The 25,275-nt window shown below is 45.4% G+C and overlaps 1 protein-coding gene across 1 annotated transcript in view; it reads left to right on the top strand.

Moving 5' to 3' along the window:
• Positions 1-2,027: 2,027 nt before the first annotated feature.
• NR5A2 (nuclear receptor subfamily 5 group A member 2) overlaps positions 2,028-25,275 on the top strand; it is an 82,960-nt gene continuing 59,712 nt past the window's right edge. Inside the window, exons 1-5 of the mRNA XM_040073096.1 lie at positions 2,028-2,091; positions 11,735-11,872; positions 14,197-14,315; positions 15,555-15,696; positions 18,425-19,071. Of these exons, the coding sequence (XP_039929030.1) occupies positions 2,028-2,091; positions 11,735-11,872; positions 14,197-14,315; positions 15,555-15,696; positions 18,425-19,071 (1,110 nt within the window). The remainder of the gene's footprint in view (positions 2,092-11,734; positions 11,873-14,196; positions 14,316-15,554; positions 15,697-18,424; positions 19,072-25,275) is intronic.

Genomic DNA, 25,275 nt, shown 5'->3' with positions numbered 1-25,275 from the left:
GCATGAAGTTTCTTTATATTTCCTATGATTTAATATCGTTCTCCTCCACATATGGCAGGTTCCTTGATAGAAGCTCTTGAAGATGAGCCAACAGTGCTCCAGCAATGTCTCTGATGATACAATGGAAAGTTTCTAACCACAGTATCATTTGCAGCATTTCTCATTTATTTTATCCCCAGTCCCCAAAGACATGCTTTTTCTGATGGAATAAGTGTTTGTTTCCACTTTTCATGAATAGGATTGAAAATCTATTTGATAACCAAATAAATTAAAAGAGACAGAGTCCAGTTATTTAGGTTTATATTAACTTTGTTTTAAAAGCTGGCTTCCAGCTTTCACTTAGCCTAAACAGATAGAAAATATCAGTGACCCTTAAAAATAATCACAGTACCTGTTTAACCAGATTTAAAAATGATTTTTTTTTTTCCAGTGACAAATATGAAGATAAGAATTATCTTCATATTCCCTAACTTTGGAAAATCAGACCCTCCATCTACAGCCTGTCCTTCTCACTAACAGGGCCTCTAGAGGAGGGCAGTACTGCACAGATCAAGTGATAACACAGGGTTCCTGGCTGTAAGGCACAGTCACTGCTTGGTTTGCCACACCAGCCCCATTTTTAGACCAGCTCTCAAGCTCTCATCCTAGACAACAGAAGAAGTTCAGTTTGTGCATGAACTAATTTATTGGCCACTGTATCACCAAAATCTAACCATCATGACAAAGTACATTAAAAGGCATGTGCTGCTTTACAGCCCTCTGCAAGTTTAAAGAGAAAAAAACTCTCACTGACTTCAAGAGGCTTCAGATCTAGTCCACGGTGGAAACAGCTTCTCTATTTTTCAAGAGACATGAAATATAAAATACCATCTGATTATTCAGGCTTGAGTCTGATCTCACAAAGTGTATGCAGACTTTATTGGGCTGGAGCTGCAGAAGCTGTGGGTGGCACCACGGAACAAGGCGTACTGCTCAGGCTGGGAGCTGGCGTGTCCCTGCCCTTCCTCTGGACAGGGCGAAAGCAGAACCTGACCCACTCACAGCTGAGCTGAAACATCACCCAGCCATCTGCACCGCTGCCAGCTTTCGTAAAAATTGTTTAAAGACAAAAGCTTGACAGCCATTTGACATGCTGTGGGTAGGGTTTGTGCCTCACAGCCTTAGAGGTGAGTGCAATACTCTACGTATCATAATCCTGGGATATCAATGTTTAACCATGTTGTAAAGCTCTTTAGTGAGAAAGTAGTATATGCTTTCAACTAAATGGCTACAACTTGGAGCTACTCTCCAGCCTGAGGACTGGGGCAATAAAATGGTTTTGTCTGACAAACTATCAGCAGAGATTTGCTGGTGCTGTTAGTCAGAGCGTAGAATCCCCAGCACATTCAGAAGCCTCCCTTAAGGAATTAATGCTTGATTGTTTTGCCATCCAAAGAGTGTTTACAGAAGCCAAAACAACCATGCTTGCTGTCCACTGTGCAAAGAGGTGATGACATCAAGAGGACAGGTCACAAGTCTGAGTTTATAGACATTACACCCATGTTGGTATGGCTTTTCATCCACTCAGTATGATCTTATGACCCCACAACTTTACAACCTTCCCCTCTCTGGGCTTCATAGCACCTCTCCACTCTAGGTTAATAATTTCTCTGCCATTATCTGCCAACAGTTCTTATCTCTTTTGCTGTCACTTTATAACAGGGTCTCTTATCAAGCTGTACTAAATCACGTGATGGTGCCAAACCTATCACAAGTTGCAATTCTTCTGATTAGAGACTATCACGAAATGGGATACATGGTTTACAGCAGGTCACTAATGCTGGAAAAAGTACAGAGTCCACTCAAAGACATGCTTGTTACTTTCTGAATTCTTGGATCATTTTTTTTGTTGTTGTTCATCACGCCGACTTTCACTGAAGGCTATCATAGCCTGGGTCTCAAGGCCAGAAAAGTTTACAGGCTGCACCTCTTCTGTACTCAATGCTGTACCCCTTGTACCCAAGGGTACGGTATATTTACACCTAATAATGTCTTCTGGTTCCCACGCAGCCATCATACAGGAATCTATAAAACATGGACTTACATCAGCAGGTAAGTAACAGCTTTCTAACTGTTTTGAAGATTCTGCATAAATATATTAGATTTTTGGCTATCCAAACTGAAAAAAATCACTACGATTGGGCAACCTCATGATTAATTTGCACGTATATTTAGGCTAGAGAAAATTTTACAATACCATGCAAAAATATAAGAAAACAGATGATGAGCCATAGAGTAACAATTTTCTCTAGGGATAATGCAATTACCAAATATATATCATTGGATAATTAACAGTATCTTTATCTATTACGATTGATAATAACTGTGAAATTGTGAATGTGCATGTAGAAACGTTTGCAAAAATTATATTTAAATTGCTTCTGCCTGATAATTCATATTGAAGAAAACCTCAGGAACAGTTTTGTGTCTTTTCAGTACTAACGTAGTTTCTGTCAAATGCAGATTCTTTCTTACAGCTAAAAATTAAGATATGTCATTCAGTGGGAGTGGGCTGAATAACAGAAGTCAGTTAAGCCTTCAGAGCAGCAAAGAAGTGAATACTTTCAGTAGCATATGGAAACAGCATCCGCACCCTGTCAGAAAGCCATCAGGCACAGGTCGCTCTGGATTGCAGGCACAAGGGGTGCTGCACAGCCAGCTGGCCCAGGCTGGCCCAGGCTGTGGCTGAGCCCCACTGGGTGCACATCCCCACCACCTCCTGGCCCTTCTCTATGCATTTCCTGACTCAGGCCATTCTGTCTCTCACCACATCCCTGGACCAAGGTGTCTTTCCTCTGCCAGGGCGAATATCCCCTGTCCCAGAAGGCTGAAGCTGGCAGGGCTGCAGAAGGCTTACTATGGGAAACTTCTCCTTCATGGAGCAGAAGGCACCTCACAAGCCAGCACAGCAGCGCTGCAGGTTCCACAGCCCAGAGTTTTGCAAGGTTGTGCCTCAGCATAGCAATTCCTGGCAGGGATGAAAGAAGGGATCTTTGGCCCACAAGCAGAATCAGGGCACGCTTTCCTCCTCTTGCCCCAAAGCACATCATCGCAGTTCACCCTGATGATGGGTGTGATGTGGGCACCTTGCCATCAAGGGAAGCTTTGGGACCGTGGGCCTGGAGGGCGCAGCAACAGCTGCAGGAAACAGCCTCAAACATAGCAGATCTTTATCTTCTGGGTGGAGCTGCTGCTTCTCCCAGGGAAAGGCTCCCACCTTGGACCCAAATGTGTTTCCAGATGTCCCCTCAGAGTCCCCGTGCTTTCCTACAGGTGTGGGATACCTCTCTGCACAGCTCTGCCCCCAGAAATACATGAAAAAGGTGTAGTTCAGCTTCTCCTCCAGGCCTTTCTCTAACTGTTGCTCTTTCTGTTTGCCACAGACAGGCCCTCTGGTTCCCTCTCCTGAGGGATAGTAAAAAAATTATACATCTCATGTATCTGAAGAGTGGTCACTAAGATAAGGTTTCTTAAGGTGAAATGATAAAACCCTAGAAGAAGGGGAAATAAGACACTCTCCTGTGATATTTAGACCAGTTAAAAGCCATTTTCATGGTTCCCAGAAGACTAGCAGGTCTTGGTTCCCAAAATCACATGCATATGAGAAAACAGATTGCTACAGGGAGTAGCAGAGACTCTTGTCACCATACCACTTATACAAGTGCTGTATCACAAATATACCAGGACAGATTCACAAAGCATGGCCCAGAAATAAGCAACCCTAAATCTTGTGAAACTTCCCAAAATCCTGTGTACTCTGAGTCTGGGAAAGGACTCTGTCCTTCCACGACACTGCTCAGTCAGAACCCACAGTAGCATCCCTAAAAAGCTCACCTACCTCAGCCTTGTGAACTGATCACCACATACCTATAAGGGCTAAATGGAACCTGCACCAACCTGAGGGCCTCTGCTTGGAGCTGGGGGATCCAAATAGGAAGGAGCCAGATTCTGTTTCTTCTTTGCACTAAAATTCTTTAGGAGAAATGTCGTCCCAGGGTATAAGTACAATCAGCAGCAGAGTCATGTGCTCATGAGAGTAAATCCTATCCCTAGACTTTTGCTTTTGTCCAGTCCCTCCTGGCATCTCCTTCACTTTTTCCTTCTAACCAAGGCAGAGTGGGTGGGTTTGTGAGAGGCTCTCACAGCCTCTGCACCCTCAGCCCACCAGCCCCTCAGGCCAAGGACTCTTGCTGCTTCCCACCACAGAGGCTGAGTTGCCCTTGTCAGGGAGCACCTCCTGCTCTGCTGGATGCACTCTGTGCATTCCCCCATCTGGAGATAAGTTCGTTTTTGTTATAAACCACTGACATGTCACAGCTTCCTCCCAGCAAGGAGGGCATCTTCCAGCTCCCATGAATGCAAATCAGACTGCACTGATATAAATGGCAGTGGATCTCTCCCTTGGAGAGCAAACACAACCAGCCTGGAGCTGGAGTGTGAGTGGGCACCAGCGGTTGTTGACACCTGTTTTTAGGTTTATAGTCATATGATCAAAGAGGTGACTAGAATTCACAAAATCTTAATAGTACGTCCTATCTTCCAGATGACAAACGCCATATGGACTTATAAATGTTTTTAGGGAAGTGCCATGACTTTTTTCCTGCTACCAGATTCAGAAGCAATGCAAAGATACTTGACTAGTTTTACTTTTCCCTCTAATCAGCCTCTTGTCTCAGTGTCATCAGGGACACTATGCAATTTTTATAAGCATTAGCTATGACTCTTTAACAGAAATAACTGTTTCATTAACTTTAAAAATTGATTACATAAGAGGAAAAAATAATCTACTTGTAGTTTCCAACTGACATTTTTCAGCTTGTAGAATACTTACAGCCATCTTAATTTTAATGTATAACCTCAAGCAATTAACAGTATTAAAATTAGGGCTCATGAGTTTGTCGAAGTTAGTTTTTATGTTTGGTAGTAATAGGAATAGTAGCATTTTCATATGATTAACAAAGACAGCATATCTTTAAATCAGGATCAGGATTTTGGCCAGCATTTATGCAGGTAAAGCTTTCACAAAAGTGAATGGTTTGAGCTGTGTGAGGACTGTAAGACATGCCATACATTATTTTCTTATATCAGTTGACTTTTGCTATTACTCTTATCAATTTTCTTCCCACTTTTCCTGCCCTCATTTGCTTATACTGCCAATGAGCTATCTACAAAAGGGACAGTATTTACATTTACATCTGTTTTTTCCTATTAGTCTGATTTTAAATATGAAAATACATGAAGCAAAGTAAAGATGATGCCTGTGGTTTTCTGAGGGAGATCTCCTCTACTGACAAAACGCCTCAAGCTACTTGTCTGTGTGGGTAATTTAAAAGTCAGCTCTCAAACTTGTCTTATGTATATAGGGTGAAAATGAAGAATTGTCTGCAGGAGGAGTTGTGTGCATCTGTCTTGTGGGGAAACCCATTAAAACTCCTCATGACAGATCATTATTAATGTCTAAAGTTTACTCACACATTGCATGCGTACATATATATATTACATAGATATGCAGCCTTATATATTAGTATATATTAATACATTCTTATGTGCAATGAACAGACACACATATGTACACAATCCTTATCAAGATTTCTCAGTGTAAACTATGCCTAGTTTATCTTCTCATAGTTTATGATTTCACATTATGTGTGGATAAATCTTGGGACAGATAGATATGTATGAGCTTAAACTCTTTTCATTATAAAGATCAGCTATAAAAATTATTCTTAAATAAAGTTTTCCAAGCTTTGAAACGGGGTGAGGGGGAGGGAAGAAGCAGACCTAAACCATCTCTTTTTTCCACCAGCAGATCAAGGTCAGTTGCCTCAGCAAAAGAAATTTCATTTTTAAGCCTGTCTGTGCAGTATAGAAATCAATTATCTCTTATGATACAGAGACCGGCGCTCAGCCCTGACAGGAGCCTTGCGGTATATACAAATATATTTGGAGTCCTATTTCCAGACTAAGCTCTAGCTTTTTAACTAGAGGTTCGACACTCGGCTTCAAAAGGGAGCACAGACAGAAACAAAATAGCCTCATTAGAGAAGCAATTATCAGCGCTGGGAAGGAGCGATGGGCTGGAGGCTGGGGGAGCGCCGGGATGGTGCGGGCAGTCCCTGGGCCGCCGCGAGGCAGCGGCTCCGCTCCGCTCCGGGGCGGGCGGGCGCGGAAAGGAGCCGCGCCGATGGCTTCGCCTCCCCGCTCCGGTCGCGGGGGAAGCCGCGGCTCCCACGGGCAGGCAGCAGCGATCGGAGCGAGCGCGCCTCTCCGCCGCACCAACAGCGGCAACAGGTCCAGGCAGCGCGGAACTACAAGGCGTTTTCCATACAGAATTCATGTAATTTCGGGGCGAGAAGGGGAATTGCGGAGGGAATTTCTAACAGAGTTCCTGCTTGCAAAACTGTATCTTTAAAGTGTTGAGTGAAACAGACTACGGTTTGCTGCCGATGGGATCGATCCAGGGAAGCCCTGCCGCCGGCCCTGGGCTCGGCTCACCCCGTCCCCAGGAGCTCCCAGGCATGCCTTAGCCCTTCCACGCCTTCCAGTCGGTTCAGCAGAACGTCGGTGGTAAAGCTGCCTTGTAGCAATGTACCCGGCCGTCCCTGGCCGTACGCGTGCGGGCGGCCCCGCGGGAGCGAGCGGGCCGTGCTCACGGGGCACGGCGGGGCCCCGCGCCCCGACCCGGGCGGGACAGAGCAGACGGCGGCGGGACGCGGTGGAGTGTTACGACACCTCACTGATGACTCACCAATAAAAGAGAGGCAATCAGAGCGACGCTTCACCGCCCACTTGGCCCTGCTCGCTCGTCTCTCCGGAGTCCCCCGTCATTCTGCATCACGCTGCTGCCAGGTGCTCATAAGAGAGCAGTGCGTTCCGGCGGGCAGCAGGAGCTTGGCCGAGCTTGAAAAATAGCTTCTCGGTCAATAATTGACGGTTTGGAAATTGCTCTCTGCGCCGGACCAGAGAGGAACGATGTCTCCGTAAAGCAAAAATGAATGATTAGCTGCATAAAAGAAAGGCAACAGGCGCAGACGTGATCCTCTGTGGCGTGCGTTTTACTACATAAGTATTTCAGTCTGAGGCATCCACTCTGTTTTGCTGACAGTGGATCAAAAACAAACCAAAACAAACAAACAAAAAGAAGAAGAAGAAAAAATGGGAGAAGCTGTATTTTTGTGTTTGAGATGGATCAATTTTGTAAGCTAGGGATTTTTGTTCTGGGTTGTTTCTTGGGGTTTTTTTTCCTAGAGGGGACAGTTTCTTTCCCAAAGCCTGAGTTGGAGGCACTAGCAATCTCCCATTTACTGAATCCCTTGGAATTGAATGCCATATCACCACGACCAATTGATGAGAGGAGACCGTTGACTACCGGGTTTGGAAGGTTTCGAGGTACTCTGACCCCTGTACTGGAGAGGAGAGGAGAGGAGAGGAGAGGAGAGGAGAGGAGAGGAGAGGAGAGGAGAGGAGAGGAGAGGAGAGGAGAGGAGAGGAGAGCTGAGTCCGTCTTCTTCTCTTACTCTTCTACTTTATATCCTCTTCTCTTCCATCCTGCTTACGTCAGGACTTTCTTCCTCAGGGACTTTCTTTTTGCTCGTATGAGAGGAGCTATATTGGCCATGCTTTTCCTGGTTTAAACAGTCTCGTAAAGTTGGGCGTGACAGGTGCGTGAGGTCAAGCAGCAAAATCGCGTTCTGAACTTTCCCATCTGCACAGGGATCCCGTGCCTGCCGCGCTGCCCCTCGCTGTCTTCTCCGGGCACTTCCCGGGCAACGCCGCTGCGTGCCCGTGGCAGTGACAGCCTGAGGCTGCGCCGCTGTGCCGAGGACAGGATGCGTGATGCTGACTCCCTGCCCGAGCCTGGCTGAAGTCAGTTTTCACCGAGTGATGGCTCAGAGAGGCTCTGCGCTGGCGGCAAACGGGAATGTTCAGCGGGAGAGAAAGGGAGATGGGATGCGGATTTCTCTCCTTAAACACTTCCCTGTAAGTCTTTTTGATCAGTTTTGGATTTAGACTTCCCAGCGGCAGAGTTTCAGTCCCCCACTCATTTATTTATTACAGTTGCTTCTGGAAAGTTTTTCTTGAACATCCACCTCCCTCCCATCCCACCCCCACAAGCGTTCGCTTTCGCTACTTTGCTGGGAAGGTAAATCAAACTACCTCCGAGACACCTCTCGACACAAAGCTCGAAGAGAGCAGGCTATTTGTTTCTCATCGAGTAGACCACTCCAAGTTGGAAATGTCCCTACTTAGGGGAAAAGACTTTGAAATTAGCTCAGGTTCTGTGGCCTCTTGGAAGCTGTAGGCAATCGGAGCTTGTCTTGAAATATCATCACACAGAAGCCTCTACCTTGGAAACAAAGAGGTGGAAAAGCTTCAGATTATTTAACATTACAGAGTGGGGGTTTTTTTAATGTAAATGTACATACGTTTAAATAGGGAAGTATAAAGTGTTCCAGGTCTTGCTCCTTGTACTAATCAAGGCTGCTGGAAGCTCCCCGAGCCATCATCTTTTATAATTATAATTACACGCGTCAATCAAGACCTTCAGGCAAAGTCAGAACTAGGCAGGCAAACTCAGGAGAGAAATCGCATTAAAAAAAAAAAAAAAAAAAAAAAAAAGAGTTTGGAGAACTTGGTAAGGAATGGAGAAGAGATTAGAAGAAAGGGTAATTAAGGTTGCTCAAGGCAATCGTGAGAGCTAGAACTCCATGTTAAATTAAAGGTAGCCACAAGGGACCAGGTATCATTTATAAGAAGTACTGCCCTAAACTGTTACTTCGAAGAAATGTGGATGTGTAATAACCACTCCCCACTCCAAAGTATTTTCATCCATAACGATAGCTCGCAGAGTGACTTTGCCATGTACGGTTGGAACTCGCTCCAAACAATTCCCTGGCAGAATGACATTAAGCCCCCGAGAAGGAGGGAAGAGCCCGGGGACCAGTGCTAGGGCCGTGCCCGTGGGAGAGCGCTGTCCGGGGAGAGCCGGCCCTGCGCGGGCCCCTCGCCTGCTGCGGCCGCAGCCCGCCTGACCCCGCGGCACTCGGGCTGGTTTCGCCTGCCCCGTCCGGATGCGGCGTTTCCTTTCCCGGCTTTCCCCCAAAACGCGACTGCCTTCCCGGAGCGGCAGTAACGAGAGCGGCAGCACGGAGCGCCCCGTCGGGGCGTAGTTAAGCGGCGTGACCCACCCGGCGGCCAGCGGGAGGGAGGAGACAGGTTGTGCCCGACGGAGCCCAGAGGGCTGCAGGACCCGGGTCCGCAGGTGTCCCGATCGTCTGTTGTAAACGCGCTTGGAGCTGCGCTCCGACGACTCTTCTCCTGCGGGGAAGGGCTGCGAGGAGGCTCCGCTCCTCTGCCAGCCGCCCCCGGCGGGCTCTGGCGCCCGTCGGGCCCGGGCGGCACGGCCGCAGGCTCGGAAGGCCGGAGGGCCGCGGCCCCGCCGCGGAGACCCCCGACCCGCAGCTCTCACGGCGGGCGCCCGCGGGAGGGAGCGGAATCGGCGCTGCGCTGTTGTCGCCTCCAGTGTTGAGCCGCCCGGGCTCAGCGCGAGGCGATGTTACACGGTGGCGCCTGACAGAGGAATTGTTTGTAACTAATGCGCCTGGAATTACTTCCCAAGGGCCGAGATAGGGTCTCAACCCGAGCCACTTCTGCCCAGAAACAGGGTCATTCTCTCTGGATGGTTTCCAGCCAAGCCGTGTAAGCCATCGAGCTGCTCGCTCCGGCATCTCGCCATATTGCTGTCCTAAAACTTATTCGCAGACGACCTGTTTAATTATGAAATTATAACTTGAGAAATAACACTGTTGGCCCGCTCGCGCTCTCGCCCTAAGGGGAATGGCGAAAGGTGAGAATGGAAGGAGACAGAGAGGTCCGGGCCTCTCTGAGCGTTGTTCCCAGCCCCCAAATATCAAACGCTGCACAGAGAAGGGAAAAAAAGACTTTTTCTACTCCGGTGGTGCTGGTGTTGGGTTGCCTAGGAATCTGCGCTGAGTTAGCAAAGGTCTCCCAGCTACTGGGTGCAAAAAGTTAAGAGCACAGCCGAGTCCGCTCTCTGCATGTGGAGCGCTTGTCCCAGCGCGGGTTCACCCTGCGATCTGAGCGGGTTACAACCACCGCCAGTTTTCACTGTCGCTCTCCCAGCCCATGGGAAATGCCGTACCCCGCGATGGAAACACTTCCGCGCCCCACTTTCCATCGGAAGTTTTCACCGCCAAACATTTTCAGCTCTTAATATATACAACACTTTATACAGTTTAAAGAGTCAGAGGAGTACGGGCAACCGAAAGCTCTGATAGAGGCTCGGATGCTTTCCAAGGTGCAAATACCGCTCATCCCACACCATCAAACCTATGCGGCGCGGTAGGAACGGCGGGGAATCCCCCGGACCCTCCCGGAGAGGGGAGCGAAAAGGCCAGCGAGGGCAGGCAGACCTCCGGCCCGGCTCGCCGGGCGGTCGGCACCCAGTTGCCTCCGGAGTCCCCGCAACGCCGCGCCGCGGGACCGCTCGACTCTCTCCGCTGAGAGACGCACTTGAGAGAAACGAGTTCTTTGGGACGACTTGGAAAATAGTGTCGCTTGCTGCACTGTGAGCCGGAGAAGGGGGGCTCTGCCAGGGCTTTGGCTTTTGTGCAAATGATGCGACTGGCACTGACCGATTTCGCCTGAGGCTTAGGGAAGGGAGACCCAAAAAGCCTGAATAGGTACAGCGAGCTCCAACGCGGTTCCCGCTTGTTTGTCTCAGACTCCAGGGCTGGCCGCGAGGGCAAGGGTTTCCACTGTCCACCGCCACCCACCCAGAGGGAAGGCGAGGGCCGGGGGCTCCGCGGTCACCGCTGGCCGGTCGGAGGCATTGCCCCACCGGCCCCAAGAGAGATTGAGCGTGGCTGCCCACTGGCAAAGAGGCACGGCAGCTGAAGGCAGTGCGGGCGTAGCCCGGCTTGGCGAGGCTGGTGGCCCGTCGGGCTCTACCGGGGCGGGGAGGCAACAGCCCAGACCCTCACACCGCAGCCCCGTTTAAGAAACGCGTAGAGGGCGACTGCACCGGGCCACTGTGTGTGCTCTGTGCGTGTGTGTGCGCCGGGGGTGTTGCTCATCCCGCCTCTGCCTTATTGGCTGCAGCGGCGGTGTCGGGCCCCCCCTTCGCCGGAGACCTCGCTCCCTGCAGCCCCCGGGCTCCGGGAGCGCCTCCCCGCGGGCCCGGGGCTAGAGGTCCTGATACGGCACCTCCGCACTTGTACCGGGGGGAAAAGGGGGAGGAGGAGGGGGAGGGGAAGGAGGAGGAGGAGGGGGACGGGGGTGGGAACCCTGTCCAGCAGCACCAGCGGCGGCAGAGTGCTTCTGTGCACTGTGCCGCTCCGCATGGATCGGGGCGCCGGGCTGCCGCCTTGCTGAGCCCCGGGCGGAGCTGTTGCGGGCTCCCGGGGTTCCTCCTTCCTCCCCAGCACCCCCGGTCTTCCTCCTCCTCCTTCTCTCTCCTCCACCCCCCGCCGCCTGCAGCCCGACCGGCGCTCCGCGGCTCCCCTAGCCGCGGGCACCCGGCGGCTCCTCCCGGCGGCCGGGGCCGCTCGGTGCTCCCGCTGCAGCTGGGCAAGGGCTGGCGTGGAGCAGAGGGAGGGAAAAACAGGAAGAGGGGGAAGAGGCAGCAGCCGCCGAGCGCCCTTTTCTCCAGCTAAATCTGTGCTGCCGTGTTCAGGTGCTGGTGCCGCGGACGGACACGGAACCCCCAACCCGGCCCGCAGCCGCCTTGTCATGCTACCCAAAGTGGAAACGGAGGCCCTGGGACTCGCCCGGTCGAATGGGGAACAGGGGCAGATGCCGGAAAACATGCAAGGTAAGGGGGGAGACGCAGGACCATCCCGCTCCGCGCACGCTCGGGTTTCCCTCGGCAAAGCGCTCCTTCGTCCTGCCAAAAAAGTTTGCGGCAGTTGCTTGCCAGCTGCCCGCTCCACGCCCCGCCGAGCCCCTGCCTTCGCGGGACAGCTTTCAGGGTGGTTCGAGTGGGTACCGCGGGCCGGGGTGCCACGGCCGAGGCGACGACAAGGCCCTGCTCGGAAGGTGCAAACGGGGCCGAGGAGCCGCCAAGCATCCGGCCGGTGCCAGCCTCCCTGCGGGGGCAGACGTCCCGTCGGACCCTGCCCGGCCCCGCTGTAGATCCAAGGAATCTCGGTCTAATTCCCGCTCCGCGCAAAAATGTCTCGAAGTTTATGGCTAGTGGAGTTACGCGTGGAAGTTCTGGCGAGCCCGCCGTGTGTCACACACCGTCCCGAAACGGGACCCGTGGGCTCTGTCCCGCGGGTGCGGCGCCCACAGGTACCGTGCAGGTGGCAGCGGCGGTGTCCGAGAGCTCCGACTCCGTGGCGGATTTGCGGGGTACCCAGGAAGGCAGAGGGATGCCCGAGCTGGGATGGAGCTGGAAATGTCTGTGTGGGGTGGCGGGACCGGGCTGTTCCCGGTGCCCCACTCGGGGCCGGAGCGATGCGCGGAGGGAGGCTCCCTGCCTCGGAGCCGGCGGCCCGGTTATGCCCGCCCCGCGCGACTCTCCTGGGCAGAAACTCCCGTCCCGGCTGTTCTTTAGAAATTATCCCCTCTCCTCTCGGGAGCCTGCTGGGAAGTAGGGGCAGGGTGGACCGGGGATTTCGGAGGTGCTGGGGGCGACCCGACCGCCCCTTTCCTCTCCTATGGAGAAGGCTCCGTGCAAGGGCGCGGCGCTCGGAAAACCCCTGCTCGCCCACGTTTTCCTACGAGGAGGGCGACTTCGTCCCAGCGGCGGACCCAGAAGCCGCGACCGCGGGAGCAGAGGGGAGGGCCGGGCCCTCCTCCTCCTCCGCCTGCGGCCGCCCCGTGTCCGCCCCACGGCGCTGACAGGCGGCTATCCCGGGCCGTGCCGAGGTGGCTCAGGAAAGGTTTTGCCGGCAGTGTGAGGAGGGATAATGTCCCCGCGCTCCCCGGGAGCTCCCTCGAGCGCCGGGATGCAGCCCCTTGCCTCGGCAAGCCGGGCGGCCGGGCCGGGGGCTTCGGGCGGACTCCGACCGCCCCGGTGCCCCCGAACCGTGGCAGCCGCAGAAAGACAAAGAGGCGACATCCTAAGCAGTCCAGCGGCGATGCCCAGCGCCTCTCGCCGCCTTCAGGAGTCCTCCGCTGCCACGGTGCTTTGCCTAACGGGTCGGAGGTTTAGCGGCAGGGAAGGGGAAGGAAAACCGGCCCCGCACTGAGCAGCAGGGTTTCTTCTCAGGAGTAACGGGAGCGGCTGACTGGGCTCCTCGTGGGGGGAGCCCGGCTCGAGTGGGCACGCTCCGTGCTTTCATTCCGCATATTTTAACTCTCCGTTCCCTCCTGACCGCCGACTCCTCCCCGCCTTTTCCCCGAGCGGCAGAAACTTCAGGCGGTCCCGGCGCGCAGGTTCCACGCCAGCCCCCGGTAGCGGGGGACGCCGGGCAGAGCCGGCGGGGCAGAGCCTGAGCGCATCCCCCGAGCACGGCGGTCCCGGCTCGTGTCCCCCTGCCGACACGTGCACAGATAAAAAGCGCCTGGCCCGTGGCCGCGGAGCCGCTGGCGGCCACAGCCGGGGGCGGCACGCAGCGCCCGCCCTGGCCCGCTGGGGTGACGGCACCCCGAGACGCGGAGGCGCGGAGGACGTCGTTCTAAGCCGGTTTTGAGGGTAACTAACTTGGATTTCACACGGTGCAAAAGTGCTGGGTCTGTGAGATACAGGTTTAGTCTCGGTAAAAATCTTCGGGCTGATATTGAAAGGAAACTTTAAGGGAAAATGATTACTTTCAATATACAAGGGACAGTATTTTCGTTCTGCTTTTTTGAAGCTTGCCCCGATCATGTTCGGATTTAAATTAATTCTTTCAGTTTGTGATTCCATAAAATAAGGACTAGGCTAAAGGCACTCTATAAGTATAAATAATTAGAACATAAAACTTAGAAGCTGATGTGTTTTGTTGCACTTGCTAAGTACCATGCAGATTTGCTGATGATGGGAAGTTGCATATCTCCATGCAAATTGTTTTTTTAAAATAAAACTTTTTTCTCCCTATTTTCAGTGGTGTGCTTATTTCAGCAAGCTTTCTCTCTGGATGAGAAAGTTGCAGAATATTTGAGTTAGTAATGTAAATTCTAATTGAATATGCTATTTCTCCTTTCCCCCAGTGTCTCAGTTTAAAATGGTGAATTACTCTTATGATGAAGACCTTGAAGAGCTGTGTCCAGTCTGTGGAGACAAAGTGTCTGGGTACCATTATGGACTTCTCACCTGTGAAAGCTGCAAGGTTCTGTACTAATTACTCCATAAAAACACAAGTACAGCAAAAATGTTTTAAATATAAGCAGAAAAAAAATAAATAAACCATATATATAATATTTTGGGTTAATTTTGATATGCTTCTTAATACAGTCAGGTAAAATAATTAACCACCAAAAAGCTTTAGGATGTAGAAATCTCTTTGAGAGACATCTGCACAAATGCAAACAACTTGGACTGTTTTGCATTGTAGTTTTGTCCTTTTTTTAGCATTTTGCTGTTGTGATGTAGTTCTAGAACAACTTTCATTGCTAACTGTGTTAAATATTGGTTTTAGTTGATTTATATTTCTTTTTCTGGAGGATAAAGTAGGAAGATTATCCTTAATGCAGATCAGCTTTGTAAGAATCTAATGCAGCTTTCTTAAGATTTTTATTTTCATCCTTCAATATCACAGTGTAGATTTCTGCTGTTATAATGACCATGCACTTTTTTGAGACAAACTGTAACTGTCAGAGTTCACTTGACACACAGAGTCAAGTAACCAATTAACACATAGAAACATTAATATATCTGTGTTGGTCTATTGTGTTATAAGGTTTAAATTACTGTGAATTTATGACAGGTCAGATTTTTCATGTAATTTTTTTTCTTTTTAAGGGTTTTTGTTTTTTTTTTTTACAGTTATTTAAGCAGTGCACTGTAAGTGAAGCTCCTCTGCCAGAAGAATGCAATTTAAAACACTTAGTTGCTTGGAAAAATTAACTTAGCCCACTATATTTTTACTAAAAAAATAATCAATGAGAAGTGAATGACAAGCACTTACTATGCCTCCAGCATGCCCCATTGGGATGTAAAATAGCCAGAGGTACTCTGTACTTCTCTTATCTTTGCAAAAGTGTTCTACTTAGTTCATGTAAAACTGCTTTAAAAAGAAGACTTTAATAATTCTGCAATAATTAAAGAATACAAAAGGAAGAGGTCAGTGTCACTATTTCTGCCACCGGTGTTAGAGGCACAGAAGGCTACAGCCTCCTCAAAGTCTCACCAATCTTTGCTATTAAGTCTATAAAACATAGCAGTAACACAAGAAAACCTCCTCTGGAATCTGGTGGCTTTCTCCTGGGTTCAGCTGACTAATTCAAAATAAACTATGTAACTTTGTAAGTGCTTGAATGGCATCTGAAAAATATCTTACAATGATTTCCATAAAATGCTGAAACACACGTTCAAGCAAAACGGGCTAATTTTTGTGTCTATCATACAGGGATTCTTTAAGCGAACAGTCCAGAATAACAAAAGGTACACATGTATAGAAAATCAGAATTGCCAGATTGACAAAACACAGCGAAAACGATGTCCTTACTGTCGATTTCAAAAATGTCTAAGTGTTGGAATGAAATTGGAAGGTAAGAGCTATAGTCTTGCTGGTATCTTCAACTATACTATAAAATTATAGGATAAGATGTTAATGCATTGTAAGTTATATTAAAAAGTTATATAGTTATGGCTTTGAAATTATAATAAAAGCATACTTTGCATGGTCAGTGAAATTGTTGCTTTATTTAAAAAAAATAGTAAGTAAATGGTAGATCATGACCATTTAGGAGCCAGTCAAAACCATAATCAGTTTTGTCATATAAGTATATAGTTTGGTATTTCAGGTTTTTAAAGTTTGGGAATTCATGGATACAGATTGAATAGTTTTGCAGGTTTTAAAAATACTTCATTTGGATTCAACATAAAATTTGTAACAAGTGTCCAGATTAAAAAAAAAAAAAATTATTCAATTGCTATGGAGAGTGATCTTATTTTATTTGTATTTTATCTAGGTTCGGGTTGTTTTGATTTTTTTTTTTTTTTTACATATGTTCTTCTGACAACAAGGCAGAACACAAAGAAACAGATTTTCTCACACTGACTTGCCTTTGAGATTAAGGAATCAAATAATCTCTAAAGTTGTGTCCTATATTTTTGTGATGCTATACCTGCAAGGCTCTTGTGATTGAAAGAGGATAAGGCATTTTGAAGTACACTTTTTGTCTTCATTTCACTTTCTCATCTACAGAGAACAATGAAAAGTGTAGAACACCCTCTGAGATAACCAAATGCAAAAATATCATCAACTTGAATTTGTGAATCACACACGGTTCATTCTAACTTTGATAGATAAAATATTAAAATTCAGATTTCACAGCAGATGACATTTTTCCTTGACCAAGGACAAGCTCCTAAATTCCTTATTGTTACAATTGTGTGAAATAACATTCACCCTAGATGCTTACCCAGAAAAAATCAGGCCAAGGAGGAGAACCATAAGCCATGAAGGGAACCAGAAAGGATAAGAGCCAGTCAGTCACCAGGCTCTGGCAAAGCTGTTGATATAACTGCAGATAAACAGAAAAATCAGTCTCCTGCAGTTTGATTGATTCAACAGTGTTGTATTTGCCCACAAGACTGAGCTAGTACTGACACGCTGCACTAAACATTCTGAATCATTGCATGTGCTTCCAAATTCAAATAGTACAATTACAGGACATGTGGAATCCTTTTGTCATTGTTGGCATTAAGAAGTATAAAATACATTTGTCTACTCCTACTTTTAACTCCTTTCACTTGCTAACAATGATACAAGACCGAATTTTGTCTCCTGTCATTACACAAAGTTCACCTTAAATTTAAGTAGGATTTATACAAAAGCACTTGCTAATCTTTGGCTCACAGTTTCTAATTGCAGAGTACCTGGGAGGATACTGTGTATATAGATTTAAAATCAATTACATTTACTAGTGATATAATTAATTTCATGCATTTTGTTTAAAGTCAACATTTGGCAGTAATATTGGTAGCTTATTTTTCCTACAAATTCAAGCAAAACACCTGTAGTTTTAAAGGTACTGCAGAAAATATACTTTAGCTTTCTTATCTACACATCCACACAACTTCTTTTCCCTTGTTTAGAAAATTGGAAGAAATGTGTTCTCTTAATTGTAAACAGTTGTGACATTTATATGTGTATTTCCCTGATAGGGATATATATAGCCTTAAAAGTCTAGTTCATAAATTACCATGGACCAAAAAAATCATTAAACGTTAAAGTCCTTACGATAAGGTACAGTATTATGCGTATCTAGCATTCATAATAAATTTTTAATGTCCTACTAATCCCTAAGATAAAAAGCTCAAGAACTTAACCTCCAGCAATCTCATCAGTCTCAACGTGTCACCAGATTGTCAAAGGTTCCTCTTTCAATCTAATTGCCGTTGGGCAAGGTGGGCTTGGTGCAAGCTCCTCACTAGTCCATTACATATATCCCATGGTGACAGACACTGCGCTGACAGAGACCACCACTATGACTCCCAAGGCAGCTGCTGTGTAGGATTTGTTTTAATTATTTCTAACTCCAGAGATATTACAAGCCAGAACAGTGTCAATAGTTTCTGTTTCACTTCTGTCTTCCACGTAGAAGGCAGCAAGCTGACAGCTTTCTCTCTGCACATTCCAACTGCAGCTAAACATTTCCATAGAGCTCAGCTAACTAGAAATCTCAAAGTTTTACACCAACCTGGACAGAATGATCAAAATGAAATGCTTCCTTTTTGCCAAGAGAAATGTATTCCTCTTTGTGACTACTGAACATTTCACAATTTACATTTCAGATGTTTTGCTGCGGTGGAAGGCAGTAATGGAATTATTATAATGAGACAATGTGGTCTGCTGGATACGTCTCAGACAAATTCTGGACTTCAGCCCTTGTTTCTTAATGACATAGTAGCTTGATATAAACCCAAATGTACATTGAGATTTCCACATGATCCCATAGCAGGTGTGAAATTCCTGTAGCCATCCATTGTGTTTGTCCCCGTGTCTTAATCAACGTAGAGAGAAGTCCTTCTTTGTTAGTAATATATGCATGTGACATTTAAATCACTAGAAAAAAGTGACATTCCTTAAGTCAAAATAAATCCTTTTCCTTAGGAATAAAAGTGCAACTCTGAATTTGGGAAAAAAAAAAAAAAAAAAAAGGAGAAAGAAGAGTTACATTTTTACATTTCTGCTCTTTCCTAATATATGTTTGATTAAGAATGTCAATTCCAAGTGTTAATAATGATTTACTTCCTCCTCTCCCCTGACAGCTGTGCGAGCTGACCGAATGCGTGGCGGTCGAAACAAGTTTGGACCAATGTACAAGAGAGACAGGGCACTGAAGCAGCAGAAGAAAGCTCTCATTCGAGCAAACGGACTGAAACTGGAAGCCATGACTCAGGTGATCCAAGCAATGCCAACTGACCTGACAATATCCTCTGCAATCCAGAACATCCATTCAGCTTCTAAAGGCCTACCTCTGAACCATACTGCCTTGCCTCCCACAGACTATGACAGGAGTCCCTTTGTGACCTCTCCCATCAGCATGACAATGCCGCCCCACGGCAGTTTGCAAGGCTACCAAACCTATGGCCATTTTCCAAGCCGTGCTATCAAGTCCGAGTACCCTGACCCTTACACTAGCTCACCAGAGTCCATAATGGGCTACTCATACATGGATAGTTATCAAACAAGCTCACCAGCAAGTATCCCACATCTGATATTGGAACTCCTGAAATGTGAGCCTGATGAGCCGCAAGTCCAAGCTAAAATCATGGCATATCTGCAGCAAGAGCAAGCCAACAGAAGCAAACACGAGAAGCTCAACACATTCGGGCTTATGTGTAAAATGGCTGACCAAACCCTCTTCTCCATTGTTGAGTGGGCTAGGAGTAGCATCTTCTTTAGAGAACTTAAGGTAGGTGACAATTTTACATTATATTATCATTCAGTCAAGAAAAAAAAAAATACTATTTCTTACAACCTTGTACTTCAAGCAGAAAAGTATGGGGTTTGTTTTCTCGCCCCCCACCCCCCCCACCCCAGGCATCTCATTTTTTTATTTATTTGGCTTGAAGTAGGCAGACTATTAAAAGGAGAAACTTGTCGCTGACTTTCACCTGAGCCTGTAATTAGCTGTAGCAAAGAGATTCAATATTCAGTTCAGCTTTTCTGTACTTCAGTATTTATCACAACTATTGTTAACATCCATGAGGCCTCACATAATTCTACTCCTTCCCTGTCAGCATCTCTCACTGTCTGGCTTGTACTCAGTGTTGTAAGCACACCTGTTACGCCATCCACATTCATTTATGTAATTATTTCATTACCTTATTTAACATATGGGGGAATGCCATTTCTGTCCATCCCCATTCACACTTCATATATATTTGGAATATTCAGATGCTCAATAGGATATTATTTTATGCATTCCCGTGTGTCTAATTAACCATGCAGGCTGAAATCTAAGCAGGATATACATGGAACAGAAAGCAAAGAGGAAGTAGATACCTCAAGGACTCCTTTTGGTTCTCATCACCGCTGACACATGGGGAAATCCTTTAGTCTAGGCTGCTACAATGACCTCTAGGCCCTTATTTTTGCTGGAGCACTCAGGAAATCCTCATGCACCACAGCTTTCTGGTGGACAGAAATTCCCCCATTTACATTTTTCAGACTTATTGTTAAAGCAGTTTTGTGGTCTGTTATGAGCAGGCCTGAAATTTCAAGCCTGAAATTTTAAGCCAGAAGTTTGAGATCAGACAATAGATATGAACTAGAGTTTTTAACCACTGCCTTGATACAGAAATTAGCTCTGGAAAGAATAATCTTCAGTCTCAAAAAAACCCTCAAGATGGTAAACTCAACTCATATCTGAATTTCCCGGTAACATTGCTACTTACTTTGTCTGTCTGCTACAGAGAGATGTTTTTGCCACAAGTATTTGCTACTGAAGTCTGGAAAGTTTTGTGACCACCCATAATTTCTGACTAATTTCAAGCTAAGAGAAAATAACTCATCTTCCAAATATAACATTTACTGTAGGATTTCACTGAGAACTGAATCTACATGAATTAAGAGCACAAAAGGGAGATCCATTGAAATGCTGCACTTGGAGAGCTTGCCACAGTAGTATGTCTGTCATGACCATAAGGACCATAAGGACCATAAGGACCATAAGGACCATAAGCCTTCGGCTCATGTACTGATTTTCACACATTTGCAGAAGGCATTCCTTTCACCTCAGTGTTTGTACCCTTTATGTCTTGGAAGATTCGAGGTCAGACAGTTCCATGCTTTCTGGCATACCCTGATAATTTTTTTAGCTGGATAAGATAACAAAATTGCACAGCACTCCAGAACAGTAACAACTCATTCAGAAATACATCCACATCCAAAATTTAGGGACTGGATTATACACAGTGCTAAGAACTTTAAGCTTTTCAATTTCAAAAGAATGTTTAGATCAGATCCTACTTTTTTAACAGCAATGGGTAACAGCATCTCTCTTTTCAGTTGAGAGGACAAGAACAATATTAAACAAAAGATTTTCAAACCTTTCCTGAATGCAGCTCTCTTCTATCTATCCATGACTTCAAGTTCTTCTGATCAAGGTAGCAAAAGCAGCTATTTCAGATTGCTCCACAGGACATGAATACCTGTGGGAGAGGGGAAAAAAAAAAAAAAAAAAAAAGAAGCCACCTAAGGATATGACATTTTAAATGCAGAAGGAAGGGGAGGAAATTGTGATACAGATGCAATTAGATTTTCAGAACAGCTAACTTTGTTCCCTATCTATTCACAGCTGAGAAGAATGTATTTGCTCAAAAAGATATTTTACTCTTTTTCCTACCTGTTTAAACAATTGACTATTGAATAATAACTTTCAGATAAGACAGGTGCATTAGCAGATCCTTGGGACTAAAATTTTAAATTACTCAAATAATTAAACAGTACAAAATTATAAATGTGGTTTGTATGAATTCATCTTGGCTTTGTCATAAGGAGCGATGCCTCGCACAACTGGCTGTGAGTTACAAGGCAGCATGTTTACAATTATTTACTATATCTTTTCACTTCATTCTAAATTCTGTCTTACACTCTTTGTCTCTTTAATTAATATAAAGGAGCAATCATTTTCCTTTCTGCTAAATGTAGAGATTTGTAGTTAGCAGAATTTAGGGGGAGGATATGATAAAAAATGCTGTCCCAGTCCATCAGTGGTTTAGGCCACAGATAGAGATATTAACCTATTTACCCTAGAGATATTAACAAAAACCCACCACTGAGCTGCAGCTTTTAAGTTTTCCTTATTTCTTTCCTTTTGACTGCAGATTTGTTTTTTAAAAGAAATCTCAAATGAAAAAAAAAAAAAAATCTGTTTTAAAAATTTATTTTCTGAAGCTTTTACCAGTTTAAGCTTATCACAATCTTCTCACTTGTTGATCTACAAAACTTCATTGCCTCTTTTGGAATATGCTACACATTTAAGGATATAAAAGGAAAAAAATATTGACAGCACAGAACAACCCACAGCATGCACTGCATTTGAATATGACCTGTGTATGGATGTGAGTATGTAATTTAAGGGTAATGTTCACACTTGCTGAGGAGCAGATCCTCTCATCTCCATGTCGGATATCAGAAACTAATGGAAAAACTAAAGAAGCCAACTAGTCAGGGTTAATAATAATGCCAGAGTAAGATCCAAAGCAGCCAATTGCAATCCAGTAAATTTGAATTTAACAACTGCTAAAATCTCAAACATCCCCATATGACTTGTGAAGTCAGAATACTTTGTAAGGAATTATTAAGTCAAAAATCTGGGGGGTTGATGTTAGGTATTACTTTTTTATTCATAATGAGATATATATTTCTGTTTGGTTCTTTATACACAGATGAAAAAAATACAGAGGTAACATCCCAAGAGACTCAGGATAATAGTAATAGTAATTAATAGTAATAGTAACAGTAATAGCAACAGTAATAGTTACAGTAATAGTAATTAATAGTAAAGAAGGCCTTTGTTTGCTATTCTGGAGTTGTTGAAATCTCAGTAAATATAAAAGTAAGATATATCCATCTTATCCTCAGCTAAGACAACTCAGGAATGCCCTGGGGATGCTAGATTTCTCGCTGGCTGTCTTAGTCAGGTGAAAGGTCTTTGTACAAAGCTAAAAAGAAAATATTGCAAGAGTTTCTAGAGTCCAAAGGCTGCCTGGCCCCAAGGAAGGATGCAGACAGTTTTCTCTGGACTGGTCTTTCCTCAACAGCCCGTATCAGGGAAAATTCAAAGACTGCTTCCAGAGCTAGCTATTCCTGAACCCATAAAAGAAAGCAGTCTCTGCCTGGAGCAGGAGAAACACAGGATCTGCATTGTAGAACAGGCCTCCGGATACTTTCTGCTGAGGATCAGAAAAAATCAACTAAATGTTAATAGTTACAAAAAAGGCACTAAAGGAATGGTGACTCACAAAAAAACTACCTTGCCTTATTTGGCTATTTTAGTGAGGATGTCATAGGTCAAAGTACCACGTGAGCACAAGCCTTGTAGTGAATGATTGCAGGAAGATGCAGTGCACTTCATGGTAAAGAAGCTCATCCTACAATTATTCACTGAGTTTGCAAATTTAGATCATCCATTGATGTTAGATTTTATCAGGCCCAAGCCAGATTTCTTGCTGTAAGTATAAATTTGCCCATGCTCACATTAGCTGTGGCCTTCAGAGAAACAGTGGTTTAATCACGTATCTCCAAAGGACCCTGTCTGTCTGTAGAACTTGCACTGTACATGGCATCACAGATATTTTGGCAGTTCATAAACTAACAAAGGCCTAGCTTTGTGTTATATATTCCCCAGAAGTGCAACTGTATTATCAGAGTTTCAACTTATTTCTGTAAGTGCAAACTTAATGCAAATAGGATTAACAGAACTCCTGGAGGCTCTTTATTTCTTCTGTGAAATCAACTCAGATAGATGTAATAATGTAATAGTCTATATACCAGCTTTAATTTCAAATTTCAGTCCATATGTAGTTGAGTATCAAGAAATGCATAGAAAATAAGGAATCACAGTACAGAAATACAATTATTAAATGGAATTAGAACAGTATAGCAAAAATAGTTTTGGGGTTTGCTGGTTTTTTTTGGTTTTGGGGTTTTTTTTTTGCAAAAAAGATCAGCAGTGAAATACCTTAAAAATTTTCAGGATGATGAAAGGGTGATATTATTAAGACTTAAGTAATCAAGTGCAATTTGATAACTTGAAGTGCTTTTGGACTTTGTAGTGTGTGTTTATCAGGACAGGAAATGCAACTCTCATAGCTGATGAAATAATAATAAAAAAATTCTGCAGTGTTCTTTCAGCCAGGAAATCTACCAGACACTGAGGTGCAGGACTACACTTGATATCAGTAATCAGATTAGTTAATATGTTGTCATGTGTAACTGCTGGCTTCAGTGTATCTGGATTTAAGAAAAATATTCCTCAAACATTTCAAAACGTAGAGGAACACATTATTAGAATAAACTCCATGATGATCTTCTGGCTCTTCTCTGGACAAAGGCTGTGACAAAGGCTGTGGCACTGTATTTCAGCATGCGGGCATGTGATTGTGCCCTTTTTAAACAGTTGGCTCAGTGCCGGCATGTGTTTAGGCATAAAGAGAAAGATGACATTCTCTTATGCCCTTCCATGTCAGAGCTGGTACTTTTCTTTCACTCTGGTGTAGGATGTTCTCACCCCTGACAGCAGGAGACCGAGTAGCCTCTCTGGATTTAGTAATTTTCTGTCAAATACCCAGTTAAGCACCATGCTGTGACTAAGAACCATATTCCATGTAGGTGTTTTGCACCTGAGTGCACCTGACCCCGCAGCTCACCAGCAAAGTTCAGCAGGCTGCCGTGAACAGCCGTGGTGCAGTAACAAAGTTTTGTTACTTACAGAGAAGTTTTGAGCAAGTAACAATTCAAAAAGCTGCCAGCCCCTAAGTAGAGATGTAATATCCTGACATACGGACAAAAGGAATTACGTAGCTACAGCCGTTCCTGCTACAAGTCCCGAAGCAGACACTGAGTTAATTTGAGTTTGAGGCATTGGTTACACAAAACAGAAGTTTAGTATTACAGTTTAATTGTTTTCCTTCCAAATGTAAGCTTCCAATTGAAGTTTGACAATTGCCAGCAGTGACATAGAAAGATTATTTGGGTGTGTTAGCAAATGTATATCACATTGCTGTAGGGCGAGATGAAAAACCAGTGCTCTTTAGATCTTGCATGCTGCGAGTAGTCCAAAGGGATGTTAAAGTTAACTCCAACAATAACTGCTGTACTAAGAAACTGAAGAGGGAATGCTCAGCCATCTTGACAGTCTGATGTATTTTCTGCTGTGAAGGCCTGATCATTTTGCCAAATGATGGAGAGTTTTACACATTGAAAATTAAACAATTCCAGTCTCTTGGAAAAATCAGGTATGTCACCTGATTTAACTTACTAAGGTCACATTTTTATTATCAGAAAGACAGACTTGTAAAGATCTCATGTTTTTTTGCAAGTTTTTGCCCCCAAAAAACAAAATCCCCAAAAGAGCTGTTTTTCCATTTGCAAATTACAATATTTTGTATAACCAGGCTGTAGATCTTACTGCAGGAAGAGGACTTGTTTCTTTCCAATCCAGAATTCTTGTATGGTACCTGTATCATTCAGAACCAGCACTTTTACACAGTACCTGTATCATATTTCTGTTCTATGGGATGGCTTCCAGTTACAGTGGAAGTTTGCCTCTATACATTTATCAAGGCTGGTCAGATTTAAGGATGTTCTTCTGTTAACCTGTAGCCTTTAGGATCACCTGCAATAAGGATGAAATCCCAGCCATATAGAAGTCGCTTACAGACTTTCTTTTAAGCCCTGCTGAAGCTGCATCATATAAATGGATGTTCTTCTATACAGCCGTATGAAAGCCTCCTAGAGTACAACATCTGAACGAAACATACCTAGGAGAGTGAGAAACTGAGTAGTTCCTCACCACAAATGTTATTGGTGCTGCCTCTAGTAGCACCACAAATAATGTTTTCCACAAGTCAGTCATCAGACTCATTACTGGACAGCAGGCCTAAAGCTG

The sequence above is a fragment of the Hirundo rustica genome, chromosome 9 (assembly GCF_015227805.2).
Source record: "Hirundo rustica isolate bHirRus1 chromosome 9, bHirRus1.pri.v3, whole genome shotgun sequence".
Classification (NCBI taxonomy): domain Eukaryota; kingdom Metazoa; phylum Chordata; class Aves; order Passeriformes; family Hirundinidae; genus Hirundo; species Hirundo rustica.
This window is presented reverse-complemented; position numbering and strand designations above follow the sequence as displayed.